The sequence below is a fragment of the Ahaetulla prasina genome, chromosome 1, assembly GCF_028640845.1.
Source record: "Ahaetulla prasina isolate Xishuangbanna chromosome 1, ASM2864084v1, whole genome shotgun sequence".
In the NCBI taxonomy this organism is placed as follows: Eukaryota; Metazoa; Chordata; class Lepidosauria; order Squamata; family Colubridae; genus Ahaetulla; species Ahaetulla prasina.
Window position 1 is genome coordinate 340511531 of NC_080539.1, and position 22131 is coordinate 340533661.

Genomic DNA, 22131 nt, shown 5'->3' on the forward strand with positions numbered 1-22131 from the left:
TGCTTTGTCAAAGTGTTTATGCTGACTGGGGAATTCTGGGAATTGAAGCAGTAGTGAAATCTATTTTTTTTTTACTACCGGTTCTGTGAGCGTAGCTTGGTGGGTATGGTGTGGGCGTGGCAGGGGGAAGTATACTGCAAAATCTCCATTCCCACCCCACTCCTGGGGGAATGGTATCTCCATTCCCATCCATTCCTATCCCGTTCTGGGGCCAGCCAGAGGTGGTATTTGCCGGTTCTCCGAACTACTCAAAATTTCTGCTACCGGTTCTCCAGAACCTCCTGGAATTTACCCCTGAGTTGAAGTCTACAGGTCTTAAAATTGCAAGTCTTAAAGTTGTCAAGGTTACTATAAACATCCCAGGTTTATAGTACATGGTATAAGCTTTCCTGCCTACACTATATTTCTAATCAAAGCTTATAACTATTTGTATGATTTGTATGATTTTTTTTTGTTTTGAAAGGTCATAATAATTTGCTTTTTATGGTGATAGGCTCAACAATGATGCTAAAGGAAACTTCTCTCATGCCTCATATCCCGGGTCTCCCAGCATTACTGAGCATGCTGTTTGCTCCTGTGATAGACCTCAGGTATGTGAACATTTCCAAGGAAAACTTGGTGATCACTGGGGAAAAAATGCTTCTACTCTCATTTTTCTTTGCAGCCCCTGGAAATCTACTTTCATTGGAGTGGGGGGCTAGGAACTTGGTGATGGGATAAGGAAAGTCTCAATTCATCCACCATTTTAACTGAAACCAGTTAAAAAAGCTTTCTGCAAATGGAAAGAGTTCTTCTTTTTATGGGAATGATGTAATGTTACAGACTCTTATGTCTATATAGGATTGGTATGACATTATGTATCAGGCATAGGTGCTATGTTTTCTTACACTTACCATTAATAATGTTGTTACTTCAGGGTTGATGAAAGCAGAAAGAGATACATAGGTGTCCTATGTGGTTTGGGCTGGAACCAGTCTCTGAAAAGCCCAGTCCTCCAAGACCATGATATGGAACTTGCATTTGATGTGCAGATTGATACAGATGACATAACGCAGGTAAAATGTGCTTTGGCTTTTCAGATATTATGACAGCACATGACTGGAATGTCACATCTTAACCTACTCCCTTAAATTTCTTGGAATGAATCTGGTTTCTTCAGAATTAAGAAACTGTCTGGTTTCTGTGAAACAAGATTGCCTGGTTGTAACTGATAGATAATTTTGCTTATTCAATTGTAGGCATAGTATTATGTAACTATTTTATCTATCTTAGATCTGCAGCATAATAAAATAACAAAATTGTATGATTCCCTCTAGTAACTGGATTACCAATTCCTTACAAATAAAAATGGAACAATAGCCAATGTAGAAAGCCATTGTTAACCAGTGTTCTAACTCAATGCATGAACGAAGTTAGCACGTTTTTATTTCTCTGCAATAATTTGCCATTGTATTGTGTCTTTATTTTGCACATAAATTGCTCTGCAAAACAATGATGCTAAGAGAATGGTTGTGTACTAAGGCTGAAAATCTATAGCGACTCCCCCAAGTAGCTCATAGATTTTGTTGGAGTTACAGAAACTACAAATAGTTTAAGTTTTATGAGTGAGCCTCAGTTCTGAGGTAATCGGGTGAAACTGATCCATTTCAGATTTATTATTCAGCTCCTAAAAGTTAGGAGTTTGTAATAAGTTTTTATTTGGGTTTCTTTTTTTGAGTTAAAAAAGGCTAGTAAAAATAATGATGACATAGGAGAAAGAAAACTTTCTGAATGTCTATGCTACTCATGGAGAAAGCAAAACAAATGTATTTGATAATATTATAAGCGAATTCACTGAAATTGTGATGTTATTTAAATGGGTAAGGCTGAAATAATTGCCATTTTTTTCTCCTCTATTTTAGGGACACATGGAGCTTAAGAGGCAGAATTATCCCTAATTTCAGCCAGCCTCTTTGGAGAAAAAAATGGCAAATACACTGTCAAATTTCTGCCAGTCTTAAGATACCTGTTTTGATTCTTAAAATTGTAACGTATTTTTTTAAAAGTTTCAAACATTTGACTTTACCCACTTAGTTTACCAGGGCCTCAGTAGAGAGTACTGGATGCCAATTCTGGTCTTTCAAGTTGCTTTTTCTTGAGTTTTTGAATCGGGAAAACAGTTCAGACTTAACAACTGTTTGGGGATGTCCATACCATGCATTTAAATCTGTTTAAAACTGATTGATTGTTCAGTTTCCACCATGTACGGGCTAGCTTATAAAATACTACATTTTAAAACATTAACATTCATTGCCCGAAGAGGAAGTAACAGTTTGCCTTCCAAATGTTTTAACAGCTTCCTTGGCAGATTGACTGCATCTAATTGCATCTAATTGATGCCTGCCTTTATGTAAACAGGAATGTGGGTATATGTGAGGTCTGTCCTACGCTACTTGCAGATTACACATTTCTAAAGACCTTTTTAATGGCGAACCATTAAAAATATCTGTTAAGATTAGTTTCATTTAATTGATGTATTCTGTATAATATTGGTTGGCAATAAAGCCAGATTTAATCTAGATCATCAAAAGTGCAGAGAACTAGGTCTTGTGTCTGCTGTTGCGAAATTGAAAATTGCTGTTAGTGGAAAAGTTTGGCATTCGGAAATAATACTTCATTATTTTGGGAATATTTTGTAATTTACTGTCACTGTTCTTGTTTTTTAAAAAAATCCCTTTCTTCATAGATAAACATTCTGAGGACATATATTAACAAATTAACCTCTGATGAACCAAAAGGCGTGCTGCAGTTTGGTCCTGAGAAAATTGCCCAATTGCAGAATACAGCTCGCGAAAAGCTTTTAAGGTAAACTCTATTTTTCCTTAACCTCTTCAATATTTTAAGTTTGTTTCTATTCTTCATAACTGCGTTGTGTGAACAAGCAAATGTGGCTGTTCATTTGTCTAATGTGCTATAATTATATCAATCCCTGTGTGTTATAATTGGGCATCCTCTAAACCCAGAGGAAAATGCACAAGGTTGCATCTTTGTATAATATCTAAAGAAGGCTCCTTGGAAATTTAGCTGTTTTTTTCCCATGTTAGCCTTGAGCCAAAATACCCGGGCTCCACGTTTCATGTAGTAAATCGTAGGAGAAGAGGCTACGGGCATTCACAGGAGTGATAAATGATGAAATGAGTTCTGACATCATGATGTAAACTCTGCCCCTTTTGTGCCTCAGATGTCACATGGAAATGCATAAGGAGTACCGCTTGCGTTGTGATGTTGTGACACATGCTTTGTCATTTTAACAAAATCTTGGCTTGCTGCAGATGACCCTGGAGGGGGCATTTCAGTAATTACAGCAGGAAGGACATTTACTTGAGTTCTTCCAACTGGAAGCCAGAGTCTGTCAGCCTAAATCAAGCCTAGAGGAAGGCTGGTTAATAGGTTTCCTCCTCCCCTCCCCCTGTCCCAATCACGTTCACCTTTTCTCTGAGGAAGTGCTATCTATCTCTGCTGTCTTAAACTCCTGAGTGAAAGGTAGGGTGTTTATCAGACAAATAAAGATGCCAGAAATGGAGGGAATGAAAGCAAGGTTTTTTTTGCATCTTATTTGCAAGTGAACGTACATTTGTTAGGAAAATTGAAGGCAGAGGGGTTTTATTTCCTTTCTTTTTTAATTTGTTTAAGAACCTATGCCCATCATTTGTGTTGTAAATGTTGTACCTTTGATGACGGTATTTTTTTTCTTTTTCTTTACTTTTGTGTACACTGAGCGCATATGCACCAAACAAATTCCTTGTGTGTCCAAACACACTTGGCCAATAAATTCTATTCTATTCTATTCTATTCTATTCTATTCTATTCTATTCTATTCTATTCTATTCTATTCTATTCTATTCTATTCTATATATGTTATCTCAATAAAGATGCCAATTTAAACCTGGGAAATTGTAGGGTGTAGTCTCATCAATGCATTTTTAAACCTTTCCACATGTTTTTCATCAAAACATGTGGAAAGATCTAATTACAGATCACCTATAATATAAAACAGGCTCAAGTGGACCTTTTCGTATGCTGTATGCCTAGTTCTCCCCAGCAATTTTATTGAGCATCCAGATGATCTTGTCATTTTTAGTATCAACCAGTGATTTATTTCTCCTAATTCTGCTTTAACTATAAGTGGTCTGAATCGATTTAATTATAAAAGCTTAAACTGGTAGTGGAAATGTCCAAAGATACGGAGCTTAAAAATCCCTTTTGAGAAAGTTTTGAGGATAGAAGAGAAACAGCCACTTTCTAATAGGCAATTCCACTGTGTTATTTGTGGGGAAAGGGTTCGTTTTCTAGACTTGAATTTCAAAAGAACAAACATACAGTTGTTGCAGTTGGAAGTGCTGGGATTTGGAAATGGATGGATGGAGAAATAGAGCGGAAGAGATTAAGTGCATGCAGCTATGTAAAAGAGCTGGGCTTATAATTATATGTGTTGTGGGAGTGGAAAGAAGCTGAGTTGGAAGCATATTCTGTCATTATTTGCTGGGATGTAAATTTTTAAAAATAAACCCAGAATTCGAACATGTTGTGTGGATTGTACGTTACTGTGCCACAAACAATAAAGACAGAAGTGCAATGGGATAATATTAAAGTTCACATCTGGATACAACATTCATTTGGGTTTCACTTGGTTTGTATGAAGTGATAGTTAGCTATAATGTAAGTAGCCCGTGTGTTCTAATGCCTTAAAAATCACAAATGAGAAGTGCAAATCTCCCCAAAATAGGAAGACATTGAAAGGGAATACCGTATATACTCGAATATAAGCCGATCCGAGTATAAGCCGAGGTCCCCAATTTTACCCCAAAAACTGGGGTAAACTGGGGACTCGAGTATAAGCCGAGGGTGGGAAATGAGGCACCTACCGGTCGGCGAAACCTCCTCCTCGGCCGAGAAGGCTGGCGGCTCCCGCCCGCCCTCTCACTGCACCGGCAGGGCTTCCCAGCTAAAGCAAAAGCCCGCCAAGTTCGCCGGCCGGTATAATGTGAAAAACGAAAAAAAAAACTGAGTATAAGCCGTATATACTCGAGTATAAGCCGAGGGGACGTTTTTCAGCACAAAAACGTGCTGAAAACTCCCAAAATAGGAAGACATTGAAAGGGAATAATTTCAGGTTTTATGATATGAAGGGTGGAAATATTGTTGCCTTATTCCCAGCACAATCTCTGTGATCAAGTAAGGATGCACATTTTGTTGGATTCCTCTGTATGAAAAATACAAGCAATAACAGCATGCAAGAAAAATGGTTTTTTTCCTTACCTTTGCAATTCTGCAATTCTAGGAATAATGTTAAAAGTCTCATTTAAGGAGAAAGTGAATGGATGGTTTACTTTCCTTCCCTGTTTATCTGCTCTGTAGTGGTGGTGTTTTTTAAAAAAAATATAGAATTAGATAAAATTAATAATGTGCCTGGATCCTACAGGGCATTAAAAATAGAGGGGAATTGCCTATGATTCATAAAATCATAGGCAATTCATATATCTGCGTTTTAAGTTAATTGTATGTCTTATGTGTCTTCACTACTTAAGAGGAAGTTATATATTTGAAAAACATGTCTAGACAGAATGAATTAGAATACAAATACTGCTTTACTTTGCACAGTTTAGAGAGGGAGGAGTTGGCAGAAAAAGAATCTGTAGCAATCAAGTTGCTGTACACAATAAGATGTTCTAAAAATAGCTAGCATAGCTTTTCTTTCTATGGATGGATGAGTAGATAGATAGACAGAAGCCCATAAATATATTGTATATACATCCATATTCATCATGGATAAAACCTATGTGATCACTAATAAACAGTCCTGACTTGATGGTACTTAATTATATGTATTATATTAATTAATTATATTATAAATATATTATATTATAATTAATTATAAATATAATATATATAATAATAATATATATTATATATATTATATTATATATATATTATATAATATATTTTATATGTATTATATAAATTATATATAATAATATATATAATAATATATAAATTATAAATATATAATATATATATATATAATATTATAATTAATTATATTATAAATACTTAATTATATGTATTGCACCTGGCTAGTGCAAAGTTTAAACACTGTGATTAAAATTATAATTTTAAAAATGTCTCTGTCATCAGAATGTACTTAATAAATTCTTCCAGTTGGTATTTGAGCTGCTAGGATATTGAAGCAAGAACAGAGAATTGCCCATCACCCTAGCTGAGGGGTCCCGGTCTGCGGACTGGCAAGCAGTCTACAGCCTGTTCGGAACCGGGCCATGGAAGTAGTGTATGAGCATACAAAGCTCCATTTGTGCAACTGGTGGGCATGTGCATGCAAAACCATTCTATCCTCTCTGTCCCCACTGCCAGTCCATGGAGCCAGAAAGGTTGGGGACCGCTGCCCGAGCTACTTTATTAACCTTAGTGCAATAATTTGACTACCTAGTCGAGATTTAGAAGTGAAGCTTCTGGACTTCGTTAAAGGCCATTTCCCTCCTTTTCATAACTTTCAACCTTCCCCCCCCCTTTCTTATAAATGCTGATAGTTACAACCCAATACATATGGAAACCATCCAATAGAAAAGGCTGATACAGGGGAAAGAAATCTCAATTGTTGTGAATCGTAGATCACTTGATCGGCTCCAAGCATATGATATATCTTGCATTAACCCTTTACAGGTAGTCCTCAACTTATGACCATCATTGAGCCCAAAATTTATGTTGCTAAGTAAGAAATTTGTTAAGTTTTGACCCATTTTACAACTTTCTTGCCACATTTGTTAAGTGAATCCCTGGAGTTGTTAAATTAGTAACACGGTTGTTAAGTGAATCTGGTTTCCCCATTGACTTTGCTTGTGGAAAGAGGGATCATGTGACCCCAGGACACTGCAGCCATCATAAATGTGAGTCAATTGTCTAGCATCCTAATGTAAATCACGTGTCCCACGGGGATCCTCTAACGGTCATAAGTGTAAAAAATGGTCATAAGTCACTTTTTTCAGTACAGTTGTAACTTCGAACAGTCACTAAATGAACTGTTGTAAGCCGAGGACTACCTGTACTTTTTTATTTTTTAGCTTTAGGACCAAAAAAATACAAAATGATAAAATCTTAGAGTTGGAAATGGCCTTTTAGGTTTTGAAAACCGACGCTCCGATTATTCTAGGAGTCCAAATCTAATTAATTAAATGGCTTGAGCACATCTAATAAAGAGAAGACCAGCATCCCGCTCTGAATAATTATTTTGGCTGTTAAACTTCATTCCCTGTTAAGATTTCTTTTTTTAAAGAAAAACCATTACTCAGAATCAGCCCTCTTATAACGTGTGTGCTTTGCGGAATGAGAATGAATAAGTCTTGACCTTCTGTGTAACATCCTTTCAGCATTTGAAGTGTTATTGTTTCCCTATTAATCTGCTCTCCATTGAAGGGATATTATTTATATGAATTTTTCTTTTATTTGCAATTCCTCTTTCAGCTTAATTTGCAAATCGAAACCTCGGGAAGCTATTCCTCCCACGTGGAGTAAGAAATCATATGAATGGACCCAGGTAGGTTTTGTCCCAAGTTTTTAATCCTGTTTTAATATATAAGCAAAAACCTGTTTGAGTTTGGACTACGAAGATGATGGGATAAAAATAAAAAGTTGTATCTGTCTGTTTCTACAAAAGATAAAATATATAAAAGAAAAAAAGGAATTGAAAATGAAATTTTTTTTAACTTTATACATGAAGACCACTTTTGGACTTTTGCTTGACGCTGAAAGAAATGAAGTTTTAATTTTGGGATTTGATGATTAGAACTCTTTAGGACTATAGAAATCCTGTGGACAGGTAGTCCTTGACTTACAGCAGTTCATTTAGTGACCATTCAAAGGCCGTAATAGCTCAGGCTGTTAGAAGCCTGTTATTAGAACACAGTAGCCTGCAATTACTGCAGGTTCAAGCCCGGCCCGAGGTTGACTCAGCCTTCCATCCTTTATAAGGTAGGTAAAATGAGGACCCAGATTGTTGGGGGGGCAATAAGTTGACTTTGTAAATATACAAATAGAATGAGACTATTGCCTTATACACTGTAAGCCGCCCTGAGTCTTTGGAGAAGGGCGGGATATAAATGTAAATAAATTAAAAAAAAAGGTTACAACAGCCCTGAAAAAAGTGACTTACGACCATTGTTATTATTATTATTATTATTATTTAATCGTATTTATATACCGCCCTATCTCCCGAAGGACTCAGGGCGGTTTACAGGCACTTAAAAAACACATAAACACATAAATACAATATAAAAACAATTAAAGTCAGTGGAGAAGACACATTCACTTAACAGTCAAGTCACTAATTTAACAACTGTAGTGATTCACTTAACAACTGTGACAAGAAACATCGTAAAATGGTGCAAAACTCACTTAATAAATGTCTTATTTAGCAACAGAAATGTTGGGCTCAATTGTGGTCGTAAGCTGAAAAATACCTGTACTATTGAACTTTAGAGAAAAGATTAACGTATTTTATATTTGTAACTGTATCGAAGGAAGTTAGAAATTGCTCAGTTTTCTTACTTTGCTTACATAAAAAATGTGGTTTATTACTAACTCTCTTAATTTCTCCCTTTTAGCTGAGATCATCACTTGTTATTGATCAATCTGATCAGCTAGCTGTAAGCAGGAGAAATTCCTCTCTATACCAGTTGCATAAGTTGGTGTTATTAAATGCCTAAATTCATGCTGGAAGACGTTCTGTTGTTAATGCCTTTATTTGGCCTTTATTTCAGGAAAAAGTGTATTTAAGATTTGATAAGTTACCTGTTGTCATAAAAAGCTTTTATGAACAAAGTTAATTATTTACAATATGTTAAAGGTTTTTTTTTTAAGTTTTTATTTTTTGCCTTCAAAAGATTCTGAAAAATTATATGTCCTGTTTTGGTACTTGTTTTCAGTTATTCTGTGTTAAATTTTCTAATATACTTGAAAAATAAAAATATAATTATTGAGCATTAAAGCACTTTTTGCAAAAAGTTAAAAGAACAGCAAGTGAGCATAAAAAAGTCTTCATTATTTCAAACAATTCTTTTTTACCGAAGAGGAAAATTGATTTATTTTCAATGTATTTTGAATACATCATATTAATACAATATGCATGTATTCATTTTCCACCCAGTCCTGAAGACTCTGTGGAGTATATGGCAATATAAAAAAAAAATACAGTCATACAGCCAGGCTTACATATACAAAATGCATGTTCTCAGTCAAAAATCACTAAAAGTTGATACCTTACTGGTGCAACACACAACCTTGTAAAGATTCTCAATCATCATGTCATTTGGGACAACCTTCCCTTGTTTATCCCAAGGGTGCTTTTTTCAAGAGGCAACTGGACTTTTTGGTTTTTCTTTGAAGACCTTTCGCTTTTCATCCAAGAAAATTCTTCAGCTCTGACTGGATTTTGGGGAATGGAAGGATTTATACTCCTTGCAGACAGCTGGTTATTTGCGTTCTTTTAGTTATTGAGGCCACCTGGAGGTCTATCTATGTCATCAGGGTCCCCTGAGGGGGTGGATGCGCCATCATCTATCTCCACTCTACAACACAGTCCTTTCAACAGTTCCAAGAAGGCTCCACACCAATTTGCACTACTCAGATGTCCCTGATGACACAGATAAACCTCCAGGTGACCTTAAAGACCTGCTAAAAGAATGCAAATGACCAGCTGTCTGCAAGGAGTAGAAATCCTTCAATTTCCCACCATCCAGCCAGACTAGAAGATACTTCTTGGATGAGAAGTGAAATGTCTTCAAAGAAAAACCAGAAAGTCCACTTGCTTCTTGAAAATAGCACCTTTGGGACAACTATGACCTGGATGACTGAGAGTCTCCATAGACATTTGCCTTGCTTATGAAATGCTAACAAAGGACAGGCTGTACGTGCCTCTGGGAAAGAGAGTTCCGAAAAGTGGGAGCTGCTGCAGAGAAGGTCCGTCGTTTGGTCAATATCTCACAAAACTCACAAATGAGCTGTAATCCCTTGCAAATCTATGAGAGGCTCCTCCCCCTTTCCCATTACATGTGAACTCCCTGAATTGTCCTTGTAAGAAATAATTTACAGCAAGCTGAATTGACCCTGAATAGCACCAGAGGGAAGAATCAGTCACGGCTCAGTGGTCCTTTAATTTAAATTGTTGATATTTACTGGCCCTAGAGCTAGCACCCTGACCTAGTAGGAAGGGATAAGTAATAAGGCTATCCAGATGGCTTGATCGAAAACGTTCCAACATCATGCTATAATTTACACTGCCTTTCCCTTTGTCTTATCTTTGAAATCTAGTAGGCCAAAGATATATTAAGCTGTGATCTGCTCAGCAAGCTGCCAATGCTTTGCTGGAAATTCAGTGTATACAGGAGTTGTTTGTTGCTTAATACATTTATATTGAATCTTCAAAGGGTTTTGATTAGAATTTTTAGAATTTTTTTTTACAATTATTTATTTATTGGCCAAGTGTGATTGGACACACAATTTGTCTTTGGTGCATATGCTCTTAGTGTACGTAAAAAGAAAATATGCATTCATTAAGAATCATAAGGTACAACACTTAATGATAGTCATAGGGTACAATAAGCAATCAAATCATACTAGGAAGCAATATCAATATAAATTGTAAAGATACAAGCAACAAAGTTAGAGTCATACAGTCATTAGTGGGAGGAGATGGGTGATAGGAATAATGAGAAGATTAATAGTAATAGTAATGCAAACGTAGTGAATAGTTTGACAGTGTTGAGGGAATTATTTGTGTAGCAGAGTGATGGCGTTCAGGAAAAACTGTTCTTGTGTCTAGTTGTTCTGGTGTGCAGGGCTCTATAGTGGCATTTTGAGGGTAGGAGTTGAAACAGTTTATTTCCAGGATGTGAGGGGTCTGTAAATATTTTCAGCCCTCTTTTTGACTTGTGCATTATACAGGTCCTCAATGGAAGGCAGGATGGTAGTAATTGTTTTTTCTGCAGTTCTAGTTATCCTCTGAAGCAGGGGTCACCAACCTTTCAGACCTCAGGGACCACTAAATTCATAATTTTCAATCCTGTGGACCACAAATATGAATTTTTAAAAAAGTTAAATAGTATTTAGTCCACGGACCACTGGTTGGTGACCCCTGCTCTGACGTCTGTGTCTGTCTTGTTGGGTTGCAGAACCAAACCAGACAGTTATAGAGGTGCAGATGACAGACTCAATAATTCCTCTGTAGAACTGTTATCAGCAGCTCCTTGGGCAGTTTGAGCTTTCTGATTTGGCGTAGAAAGAACATTCTTTGTTGTGCTTTTTTGATGATGTTTTTGATGTTAGGCGTCCATTTTAGGTCTTGAGATATGATAGAATCTAGAAAGTTTAGTTTAGATGAATGGCACTTTGGCCCAGCAATAGGCAGATATTGTTCTGACAAGGCATTCCCTGATATTTCTTGATAGCGTGTTATATCGGCTTTATTTTTTTTTATTTGAAAAAATTATGTTTCCATGCATTTACATTCAAACTCTCAGTAGCTTTAAAGTTAATGACTAGGATTTGGGGTGGGGGGGGGGGAAGTACCTTGGAAGCAATGTAGCCATTTTAATAAAAGAATTCTATTCTTTTGTACCAGTTATAGCTTCTAGGTCATCTAGGTCAGGGGTCTCCAACCTTGGTCCCTTTAAGACTTGTGGACTTCAACTCCCAGAGTTTCTGTTTCAGAATGACTACTGGGACAAATGTTATTAGATTATCACCAATGATTACCAACTCATTACCAATCTCTACCAAGATTTATTATTAAATCTTGATAGGATTTAATCTGAACTTGATTTAACCCATCCTGATCCTAAAACTTCCAGATACTGGATCTGTTTTGTTTTGTTTTTAAAACGAGCACATATCAAAACTTAATGTAAGAGGATAAATTGATGGTCACACTTCACTAAAGTTCTGGGGTTTCTTTTCCTGCAAGAGTTTTATTGTAAAAAAAATTGTAATGGGATTTAGCAATGATCCCTGGATGATAGGTCGAAGAGACAGCAGCCAAGGGAATGGTGAGATAAAAGGCAGCTGAGCCCTCTGCAGGAATGTTGGCAGCACAAGAGGCTCCAAAGGGACCCTCCCAAGTTCTTGGGCTGTGAAGAAGTTGGGGTAGAAGGGGAAAAGTATACTTTCTGACTTGCAAGAATCAAGTAGAATTAGCTCACCTGGCTTTATTTTCTATTTAGTCTACCTTACAAGACTGACAAAAGTTCTGATTGTATATGAACTACCAAATTTAAGATAGCACTTGTTCTAGTATAAATGGATGTAGGTCCTTTCTTGGTATTAAATGCAACTGTGAAAGTAAGCAATTTTCCTCAGGTCATCAGTATTGGAGACAAAGGTTACTGAGCTTCATTGCCATACCATTGTAATGAAAATCCCCATCTTGTACCAACTTCCCCCCCACCTTAAACATAGCAATGAATGATATCCTCTGCACCACATTTAATACACTATTGCTTCCTTACCTTATGTTGCCTTAACAAATAAGCATGGAATGTCTTGTGAAAATATGTGGCATTGAACTAAATACCAAGCATGCTTCACAATTGGTACACTCCTGGCTGGGAATGCATCCGTACCGTATTAAGGAATCACTTTGCAATTACACATGAAGTTTACAATAGCAAACAAAAACAGTTCATACCTTTGTTCCATATAGCCTAATATATATGTTGATTAAGAGAGATTTTTGCAGGAAAAAGCAAAGTATTTTCAGCTCTTATCTAATGGTAGAGTAGGAGTAACATCAGGAAAAAATCATCCAGTTAAGTGCCTGAGCTGAGTAACTTACCAAGAAGCACTATGAGCCAAACTTGGTTTTTATCCTATGTTATAAAAACAGCCTTTTCACACTGAATTGATCCAAAATGGAAACGAGAGGCCAATTTTATCCAGAAAACAGATATACTTACTATTTGAACATTTCATAATATAAGATTTATTTTAGCATGATATAGTAGTAGTTGAACAAGTACTACTGTTTTTTAACCTGCACAACTGTATGGGCATCAACTCTCAGAATACACCAGCTAGCATTCTGGCTGGAAAATTCTGGGAGTTAAGGGCAGATACTGTATCTTAATATTATTCAGATTGAGACCAAGCGCTCACTCACTCTCAGCCCAATTTACCTTACCGGACTAGGGCTTGTTTGGAACTGAACATTGCAATAACCAATTTTGGGAAATTTGTTGCCACCTGGTGGTCACTGTAGGTGCAGATCCATGTTTGTTTATTTATTTATTTTATTTATTTGTCACAACAGTATATATAAGCATAAGCATGAAATAACTATACGATATATAAGCATATATATAAGCTTAAGTATGTAATAATTATACGAGATTGGATACAATCAAAGGGAATATTAGGAGAGGAACGGTAGGCATGCTGGTGCTCTTATGCATGCCCCTTACAGACCTCTTAGAAATGGGATGAGGTCAATAGTAGACAGTTTTTGGTTAAAGCTTTGGGGATTTTGGGAAGAGACCACAGAGTCTTGTAGTGCATTCTAGGCATTAAAAACTCTGTTACTGAAGTCATATTTTCTGCAATCAAGATTGGAGCGGTTCACATTAAGCTTAAATCTATTGTGTGCTCATGTATTGTTGTGATTGAAGCTGAAGTAGTCTTCAACAGGAAGGACATTGTAACAGATGATTCTATGAGTTAAACTCAGGTCATGTCGAAGGAGGCAGAGTTCTAAATTTTCTAAACCAGGATTTCAAGTCTGGTGGCATAAGGTATTTTGTTATAATCAGAGGAGTGGAGAACTCTTCTTGTAAAATATTTCTGGACACGCTCAATTGTATTAATGTCCGAAATGAGGTGTGGGTTCCAGACAGGCGAGCTGTATTCAAGAATTGGTCTAGCAAATGTTTTATATGCTCTGGTTAGTAGTGTAGTGTTTCTATTTATTTTATTTATTTATTAAATTTTTATACCGCCCTTCTCCCAAAGGACTCAGGGCAGTGTACAGCCAAAATAAAACACAATATATATACAATTAAAACCAAAATTAAAATAGAGCATAGTACAAAAAGGCCAATATTTAAAATTTAAATTTAAAATTTATAAATTTAAAACCCCACAACAATAAAAACCCAGTTTAAAATTTTAAAAACCATTATGCCAGTCCAGCTTGAATAAATAAGTGTGTTTTTAGCTCACGGCGAAAGGTCCGAAGATCAGGCACTTGGCGTAAGCCAGGGGGAAGTTCATTCCAGAGCGTCGATGCTCCAACAGAGAAGGCCCTACTCCTGGGGGCCGCCAGCCGACACTGTTTGGCGGACGGCACCCTGAGGAGACCTTCTCTGTGAGAGCGTACGGGTCGGTGGGAGGCATAAGGTAACAGCAGGTGGTCTCGAAAGTAAGTAGCTTCTTCTGGAGAAGAAGCTACGCAAGATTAAGTTTACAACTCTTAAAGCCTTTTTTGCGATGTAGTTGCAGTGGGCTTTGGCACTTACATCATTTGATATGAAAACTCCAAGGTCTTTAATGGGCGGGGGATTATGGTAGTCAAAAAGTAAAGAATTTGGTAGCTTTATTTTTATCCCATCTTCATTAGTTTTATAAATAACTCAAGACAATGACATACTCCTTTCTCCTATTTTCCCAGCAACAACAACCCTCTGAGGTGAGTTGACCTAAGATTTTATCCCTGATAAAATAAGATTATATTGTAAATCCTTATAATTCATTAGAATGATTTTTTGAGTCTTAAAAGATGTTACCAAACTTTTTACTATACATGCACATTGTTCTTGTTTTTACAATAATGTTCAAAAATATAATAACATGTATTTGAACATTATTTTAATGCATGTACTCTTTGATTTTTATTGCTGATGAACCATAGAGCAAAATTTGGAATAGTTCACATGAGATGTTTTGGTTTATATAGTTGAAGGTATAAAATTAAGCAAATGTACACTGAAAGGCACACTACATGCATTTCTGCTTCATTCTTGTTAAAATCTTTCATTCTATTACCGGTCTTGTTGCAACTGAGAATATTGTGTTCTAGCTGCAATTTTTTTAAAGAGGGATGCTGACTACTAGTAGTAATATGCTTAGGCAAAAACATCCAGGTTGATAACTGATGTCTGAAAATCAAGGTCTCTGAAGAACTATTAAAACTGCTGGATGAATTTTGTCCATCAAAGAGAATAATAAGGGTTCTCATCCAGAAATATGTTGGGCTGCTTGGAGAACAGCATGCACTTTGTAATCCCAAATATCTGCAGCATGCCATGTTGGGGTGGTCAACATGACTTGATGGCACTGACTTTTTCTCTCATTTCAGAGAAGAGGAGTTAAAGTGTAGAGGTGGCAGTTGCAGGGAAACTGTTTGCAAATGAAATATTTAAGTCAAATTCCCAGACAGTGAGAACTGTATGTTATATAGAATCCTCTGCCTAAAGATTGGTATGTGCTATATAAATTAGATAGCCATTTGTCCCAAAGGTGCTTTTTTTTTCCCCAAGAAGCATCTGGACTTTCCAACCATGACCTGGATGACTGAGAATCTCCATAGAGACATAGATAGCCATTTGTTAAGGATGTTGTCACTGTGTTTACAACCCCTATCCTTACTTGAATAGATCACCTCCAATGATCTAAACTCTAATGGTTTGGGGGGTGGTTTTTGGAGAAGTTTAGAAATGTCCATCCTCACAATCATTCCAATGAGTTCTCTTTCATTTCTAAGAAGTTATTTATTCTCTGTCTTCTGCCAAGAAACAAACTGGCTGTGTTCTTGCTGTTCTGCCATTTAGAGGTATGTTGGGCTAATGGGCTTTCAAGGAAGGGCTGGAAGAATATTTGCAGTGCTGCAGTGCTAGAGGCTAGCGAGTCCAGAAAACCCAGTGGGTGGTGCTGCCTCCTCCTCTAATGACTGTTGGCAGGTCATTAACTTTAATTGTTTATATTAAACATTTACTCTTGTATCTGTCCGTTGCACTTGATTTTGTTGTACTTTGCCCAGAGTTCATTATAATTGGAATAGGTAATAAATTTTCTAAAATAAATTTCAACCAAGTGCTTCCAATCCCCATCCCTTGAGGCAGTTTTGAAACATACCATGTTTGACAGACTCTCTTATCCAGTTCCAGCCAAGGTCATCTATTGGAGTGGCCGTTTCCATTTCATGTTTGAGTAAAAGGGTTCAAATATTACACATTTTTCTAGGTTGCTGTCACAGATACCCCAAATATCATTTCAACCACTTTCTCCAGAAAAAGAAAAATTGAAATTGCAGTAGTTATCAAAATTAACTGGATAACTATTGCAGAATCTCCAATATATCCTTTCTAGAGAAAATTGCTGAAATTAACCAGATCCAAGGAGGTCCTCTTTAGGAAATGCTGTGCCACTGTTTGTCTGAAGGCTACCACAAACCCTTCTCCCAAAGGTGATGCTAACTTTCAGATGACCATGTCCTCCGTGCCCTCCTAGAGCGCATGGATTGAGCCTATGGGGCAGAAGGCTAAAAAGGGGGCACAGATGACACAGACATTGTTCCAGTTGCCACATAGAATTAATTGCTCGTGAACAATTACAATCAGATTGACTTTATTGGTAAAGTGCAGTACAAATTGTTCACAGTAGTTTGGCAGATAAACAAGGCTATTGGAGAGTGACCTGATGTTCCAGCAAGAGAGGAAAAGCAGTGTTTCACCCTTATAATCATTACAGGACATCCTCAACTTGGAACCAATTGCTTAGCAACTGTTTAAAGTTAAAACAGCACTGAAAAAAGTGACAGGATCGTTCCTTGCAGTTATGATTGTCATTAGTATCCCCATGGTTATGTGTTCAGAATTCGGGTGCTTGGCAACTGTCATATATTTACAATGTTACAGCATCCTAGGGTCATGTGATCACCATTTGCGACTTTCCCAGCTAGCTCCTGACATGAAAAGTCAAAGGCGGAATTTGGATTTGCTCACTGACTGTGTTATTCTCTTAACAACCAGGGCAAAAAAAAGGATGTAAAATTAGGTCCAACTCACGGAACAATTTGCAAAGCAATGCAAATTCTGGTCCCAGTTGTGGTTGTAAACACCACTTGTATATATAACTCAAACTGGCTTTTCATCTTCACTGGTGCTCCAGATATTACTTCTGCAATTTCATTTCCTGGATTTTTTTTTTTGTAAAATAAACCAAGGACTTATTCAGAGTTAGTCACAAAAATTACACTGTTTTAGGCAACTGGAACTGTTCTGCCTCTTCATAAGCACCTGAGAGCAGGACAAGAAGCAATCTGGAAGCTAGTCAGAGATCCAGCTTTGAACTAAGGAGAAAATTCTTGATAGAACAATTAGTCAATGGAACAGCTTGCGTCCTGGAGTTATGGATGCTTCCTCACTAGCAGTTTTCATTTGTCCAATGTGGAATAAGGACTATTCCTGCCTTAAGCAAGGGGGTTGAACTAAAAGACCTCTAAGGTCCCTTCCAGTTCCGATTCTATGATTCTATAATATTCCAGAAAAATGGTCCAAGCCACTAGGGAGCAAAGGCTCCAACACAGTTGTTATTGCAGGCAACAGCAATTGTGGCAAATGAAAACAAAAATCAAAGCAAAGTAAAAGCCCTCTTTCAAACAAACATGGCAAATTCACTGATAAATATGAACGTTAAATAGCTGTAGGAGAATTTTTTCTACCCTAGAGAAATCTTGAGGAAATGACTGTCCATTTGCTGACATGCTGTCCAGAACCATTCTTTTGAGTTTGGCAGCCCTATAAATCCATTATATACTTACTTAGCTAGAGTACATACATCCTGCCTCAGGCACCGAAACATCTTAAATTGTTTCCTACAAAATATATGGAAGGAAGTAAAAAAGAAAAGGACAAAAGGTGTACAAACCGTGGTTATTCTGTACAGTTATTACAAAGGAAACGGTAGGTCAAGAGGTGGCTCTGTCATGGAAAATAAAACAACACCCCACAGCAGAGGAAGAGCTTTTTTTAAAAAAAATTACAAAATGATATATGTTTTGAGTGTTATTGGAACATACAGAGTACTAGGCCTTTTCTTTGATTAAAAAACAGCACAAAATTCCAGACCCATTAAAGCAGGGGTCTCCAACCTTGGCAACTTTAAGACTGGCGGACTTCAACTCCCAGAAAGCCCCAGCCAGCAAAGCTGGCTGGGGCATTCTGGGAGTTGAAGTCCTCCAGGCTTAAAGTTGCCAAGGTTGGAGATCCCTGCTTTAGAGCACCAAATGAATTTTTTTTAAATTTAAATTTTGATAACAGGCAACGCATTTTCGCATGACTGAATTTCAACATGCTGTGGTAATTGGGAAATCATTTAAATAAATAAATAAATAAAAATTGGGAAACCGTTTTCCCCTTATTAGAAGATCAAACTTTTTAATCCAGTCATTTAAGAGGTCACCACAAAAGTTCACCGAATTTTTTTCGAGGCCGTTCATCGACATAAGAGCACACGCAGCCCAGCGTGGACGTTTTCACACGTGCCCCCTTCAGAAAAGAGAAGGCTTGGAGGGATGTGGCCCTCGTCCAAACAGAAATGTTGAACTGGGTGTTCTCTTGGTTTGACCCAGCAAGATACTTCCCCCCTCCCCCTTTGCTTTGAACTTTTTCACCCTGTATTTTGATTTCGAAAAGGTTAATAATTGAAACATCGACCGACATCCCCCCCCCAAAAAAAAGGGGGGGGTGGTTGTCTTTGAGGCAGCTCAGTAAAGTTTTAAGAGAGAATCAGAATCGAGCTGGAAGGGGCCTTGGAGGTCTTCTAGTCTAGGTGGAGCAGGAGCTCCTGACAAGTGATTGTCGGTTCTCTTCTTAAACCAGTTTTCTGTCGCCCCGGCTTATTTCTCAGCACCGGCTTTCAACCCCACCACCACCAAACGGGGTGGGGGGGCACTTTGTTTTCCTCCCTTAGAGAAAAGTTCAGGGTCGTAGTGCACCGGAGGGAGGGAGGTGGAACCGCCGGAGGGCAATGAAACCTCCCCAGGTCAGGAGCTCAATCGTATCTGCCTTCTCCGGTCACCTCCGCGCAACCAAGTAGCTCAACGGGAGGAAGCTGAAGCGGGTCGTCTAGTTCTCCCCTTGTCCGCTCCCCACCCCCCGTCCCCTACTGGGGAGGTAGGACGAGGCCTGGCCAATGGGAGACGGCGAGCCCGGAAAGGGGCGGCACTAAGAGCCGGTATTTGGATGCCCAGCTTGCCCGAGTGGGGCATCCATATCTCCGGCCCTTCCTCTCTCCTAGCGGGGAACCATCATGACAGAAGAGGAGAACGGCGAGCTGGGCAAGGCTCTCTCGTACACCGAGCCCGCTCCGGCCCTTGACATCGGATGTCGATCCATGGCCGAAGTGTGGGTGCTGGTTATCAACACCGGGGGGACTATCGGGATGGTGCCCCAGTCAGAGGGTGAGTGAGTAAGAAGGCGCTTGGTGAGGCTGAGAGAGAGAAGCGATCTTCTCTCCGCAGGGATCCTTTCCTTGCACGCGCCTCTCGGCAGAAATTCATCGTGGGACGCTTTCACTCCCTCGTGGATAAAAGCGCTTATTGAAATCGAGCTGGACCCTATACAACGGGGGTCCAATCTGGTGGTCTTCAATACAATAGGACACAATAGAATTTTTTATTGGCCAAGTGTGATTGGACACACAAGGAATTTGTCTTGTTGCATCCGCTCTTTGTTTACATAAAAGAAAAGATACCTTCATCAAGGTACAACACTTACAACACTTAATGATAGTCCTAGGTACAAATTTAACACTTAATGAGACAACACTTAATGATAGTCATAGGGTACAAATAAGCAATCAGGAAACAATCAATATCAACATAAATCGTAAGGATACAAGCAACAAAGTTACAGTCATACAGTCATAAATGGAAGGAGATGGGTGATAGGAATGATGAGAAGATCTACCACACGCCTCCCACCGACCCGTACGCTCCCATAGAGAGGGACTTCTCAGGGTGCCGTCCGCCAAACAATGCCGGCTGGCGGCCCCCAGGGGAAGGGCCTTCTCTGTGGGGGCGCCCACACTCTGGAACGAGCTTCCCCCGGGTTTACATCAAATACCTGACCTTTGGACATTCCGTTGCGAACTGAAGACATATCTCTTTATCTGCGCGGGGCTGGCTTAAATTGGATTTTTAATGTGAAATTTTATTAATTTTTAAACGGGGTATTTAGTTTACGGTAATTTTAATTTCAGGCTAATTAAATAAGTTTTTTAAAATGGTATTTTAATCTGTATATTGTATTGTTGGTTTTATCTTGCCTGTACACCGCCCTGAGTCCTTCGGGAGAAGGGCGGTATAAAAATCAAATTAATAAATAAAATAAATAAATTAATTAATTAATAGTAGTGCAGATTTAGTAAATAGTTTGACAGTGTTGAGGGAATTATTTGTTTAGCAGAATGATGGCTAGATGTGCCAGAGTACAGCTTGATGTCTCTGGAGATTCTCAGTCATCCAGGTCATGGTTGTCCCAAAGGTGGTTTTTCAAGAGGTAACTGGACTTTGAAGTTTGTTTTTTTCTTTAAAGATGTTTCGCTTTTCATCCAAGAAACTTCTTCAGCTCTGATTTCATATGATCGTTGTTCTCATGTGTTCATTGAATGAAGGGGGTGGGGGCTAAATGTGATTAGGATTGTGGAAAGGGGATGTCCAGGAAGCCACCAGGAGTTGAACATGATTTGAAGGAGATTTTTAAAATTCTTTGATGGAACAGAATACTGTAATGTAAAGGAGACTGGGACTCCACCATCTGCCAGCAAGATAACTCTCTAAAAGCAATAATAAAGTTTGCTTTAATGGGACAAAGCAACAAAAGAAGGACCAGGTCTGCAACTGGGCTGGGTCCAGGTTGAAGCAATGGAGAAATCTTTTCCCAAAATATTCTCCAAGGTATCCCTATGGGAGAAGCACTTGTACATTGGGTCAGAATGCTGCTAACACTCTACTCTAAGCCTACTACATGTTTCCTTTAGAATCACATGATCCAGAGATTGGAAATTTCCACACCTTCTCCATCCTTCCAAAATGTATGATCCAGAACTGAGGGAATGCAGCCTGCCTAATACTTTGCATACATAGACATAAATGCAAAACCTTTTAAAAAGACTGATAAGAATGCCAGAGACCATTCCTTGCTTCTTTTCCCCAACTTGTTATGCATAGGATTGTTCCATACTAGTTGAAAGTAAATCACACCAAAATAAATCACTTTTCAACATGAACCTTTGATATACATTCACATTACTTCACCCTCCATGAATAACTTTGGGTGTTTATGTGCTTTTGCCTAGGGGTGTGTGGGTCAATTATTAATACACAAGTTTCTTCTTGATCCAACTTTCATTTTTTCTCCTGACTTTTTGGTAACACAGGGCAGCTTGCAGAAGAATTCTTTGGCTCAAGTGTTCAAATACATCCAAATAAAATGATAACAAGAAGGCTTAATTGATGTTTTAGATTTTTTTCCTTCTTCTTGTAGACACAAGGAAGAAAACTTGGATGCTTAGGTCTGGACGTTTTAAAGTAGCTCTGTAATTTGGGTAGTTTATTGTAGCAGTGCAATATTGCAGCAGCTGTCAGAGTAATAGTGAAAGTGAGCATTATTCCAAGTGAGTAAGATGTTCCTGAATAAGGCAAACCCCTCATGTAAAGGGCACCGCCTCCATGGGCAGGGATAACATGGAAAAATGTTTATTCTTGATAAATACGTGCGTACCTGAAAACCTTTTGAAACCTTTTGAAAAACCTTTCAAAAATTTTTGAAACAAGATTTGTACTGTATAATATGCAATATTTTGTTTCATATAAATAGTGCTAATTTTTTAGGAACGGGAAAACCTAGTTTCTTTTTCTGATCACATGGCAAATTAAAACTGTTTAAGAGCAATACAAGTGGACCTTGATTTATCAATGACCACTCAAAAGGGACTTATGACACACTTTTGAAATCTCCCCCCATGGTCACATGACTGCAACCAGCTCATTTTTAGGCAATTTCTAGCAGCCTGATATATGTAGGCGCGATTTAT

At 38.0% G+C, this 22131-nt stretch overlaps 2 protein-coding genes across 2 annotated transcripts in view; both read left to right on the forward strand.

Annotated features, from left to right (window-relative positions):
* Positions 1 to 8941, forward strand: part of TDRD9 (tudor domain containing 9) — a 107977-nt gene extending 99036 nt beyond the window's left edge. Inside the window, exons 32-36 of the mRNA XM_058162816.1 lie at positions 494 to 590; positions 917 to 1055; positions 2726 to 2844; positions 7516 to 7588; positions 8655 to 8941. Coding sequence (XP_058018799.1) covers positions 494 to 590; positions 917 to 1055; positions 2726 to 2844; positions 7516 to 7588; positions 8655 to 8756 — 530 coding nt within the window. The 3' untranslated portion in view covers positions 8757 to 8941. The remainder of the gene's footprint in view (positions 1 to 493; positions 591 to 916; positions 1056 to 2725; positions 2845 to 7515; positions 7589 to 8654) is intronic.
* A 10434-nt stretch (positions 8942 to 19375) lies between these two features.
* The window catches only part of ASPG (asparaginase), a 92085-nt gene continuing 89329 nt past the window's right edge, over positions 19376 to 22131 (forward strand). The window contains exon 1 of the mRNA XM_058162817.1: positions 19376 to 19495. Within this exon, the coding sequence (XP_058018800.1) occupies positions 19429 to 19495 (67 nt within the window). The 5' untranslated portion in view covers positions 19376 to 19428. The remainder of the gene's footprint in view (positions 19496 to 22131) is intronic.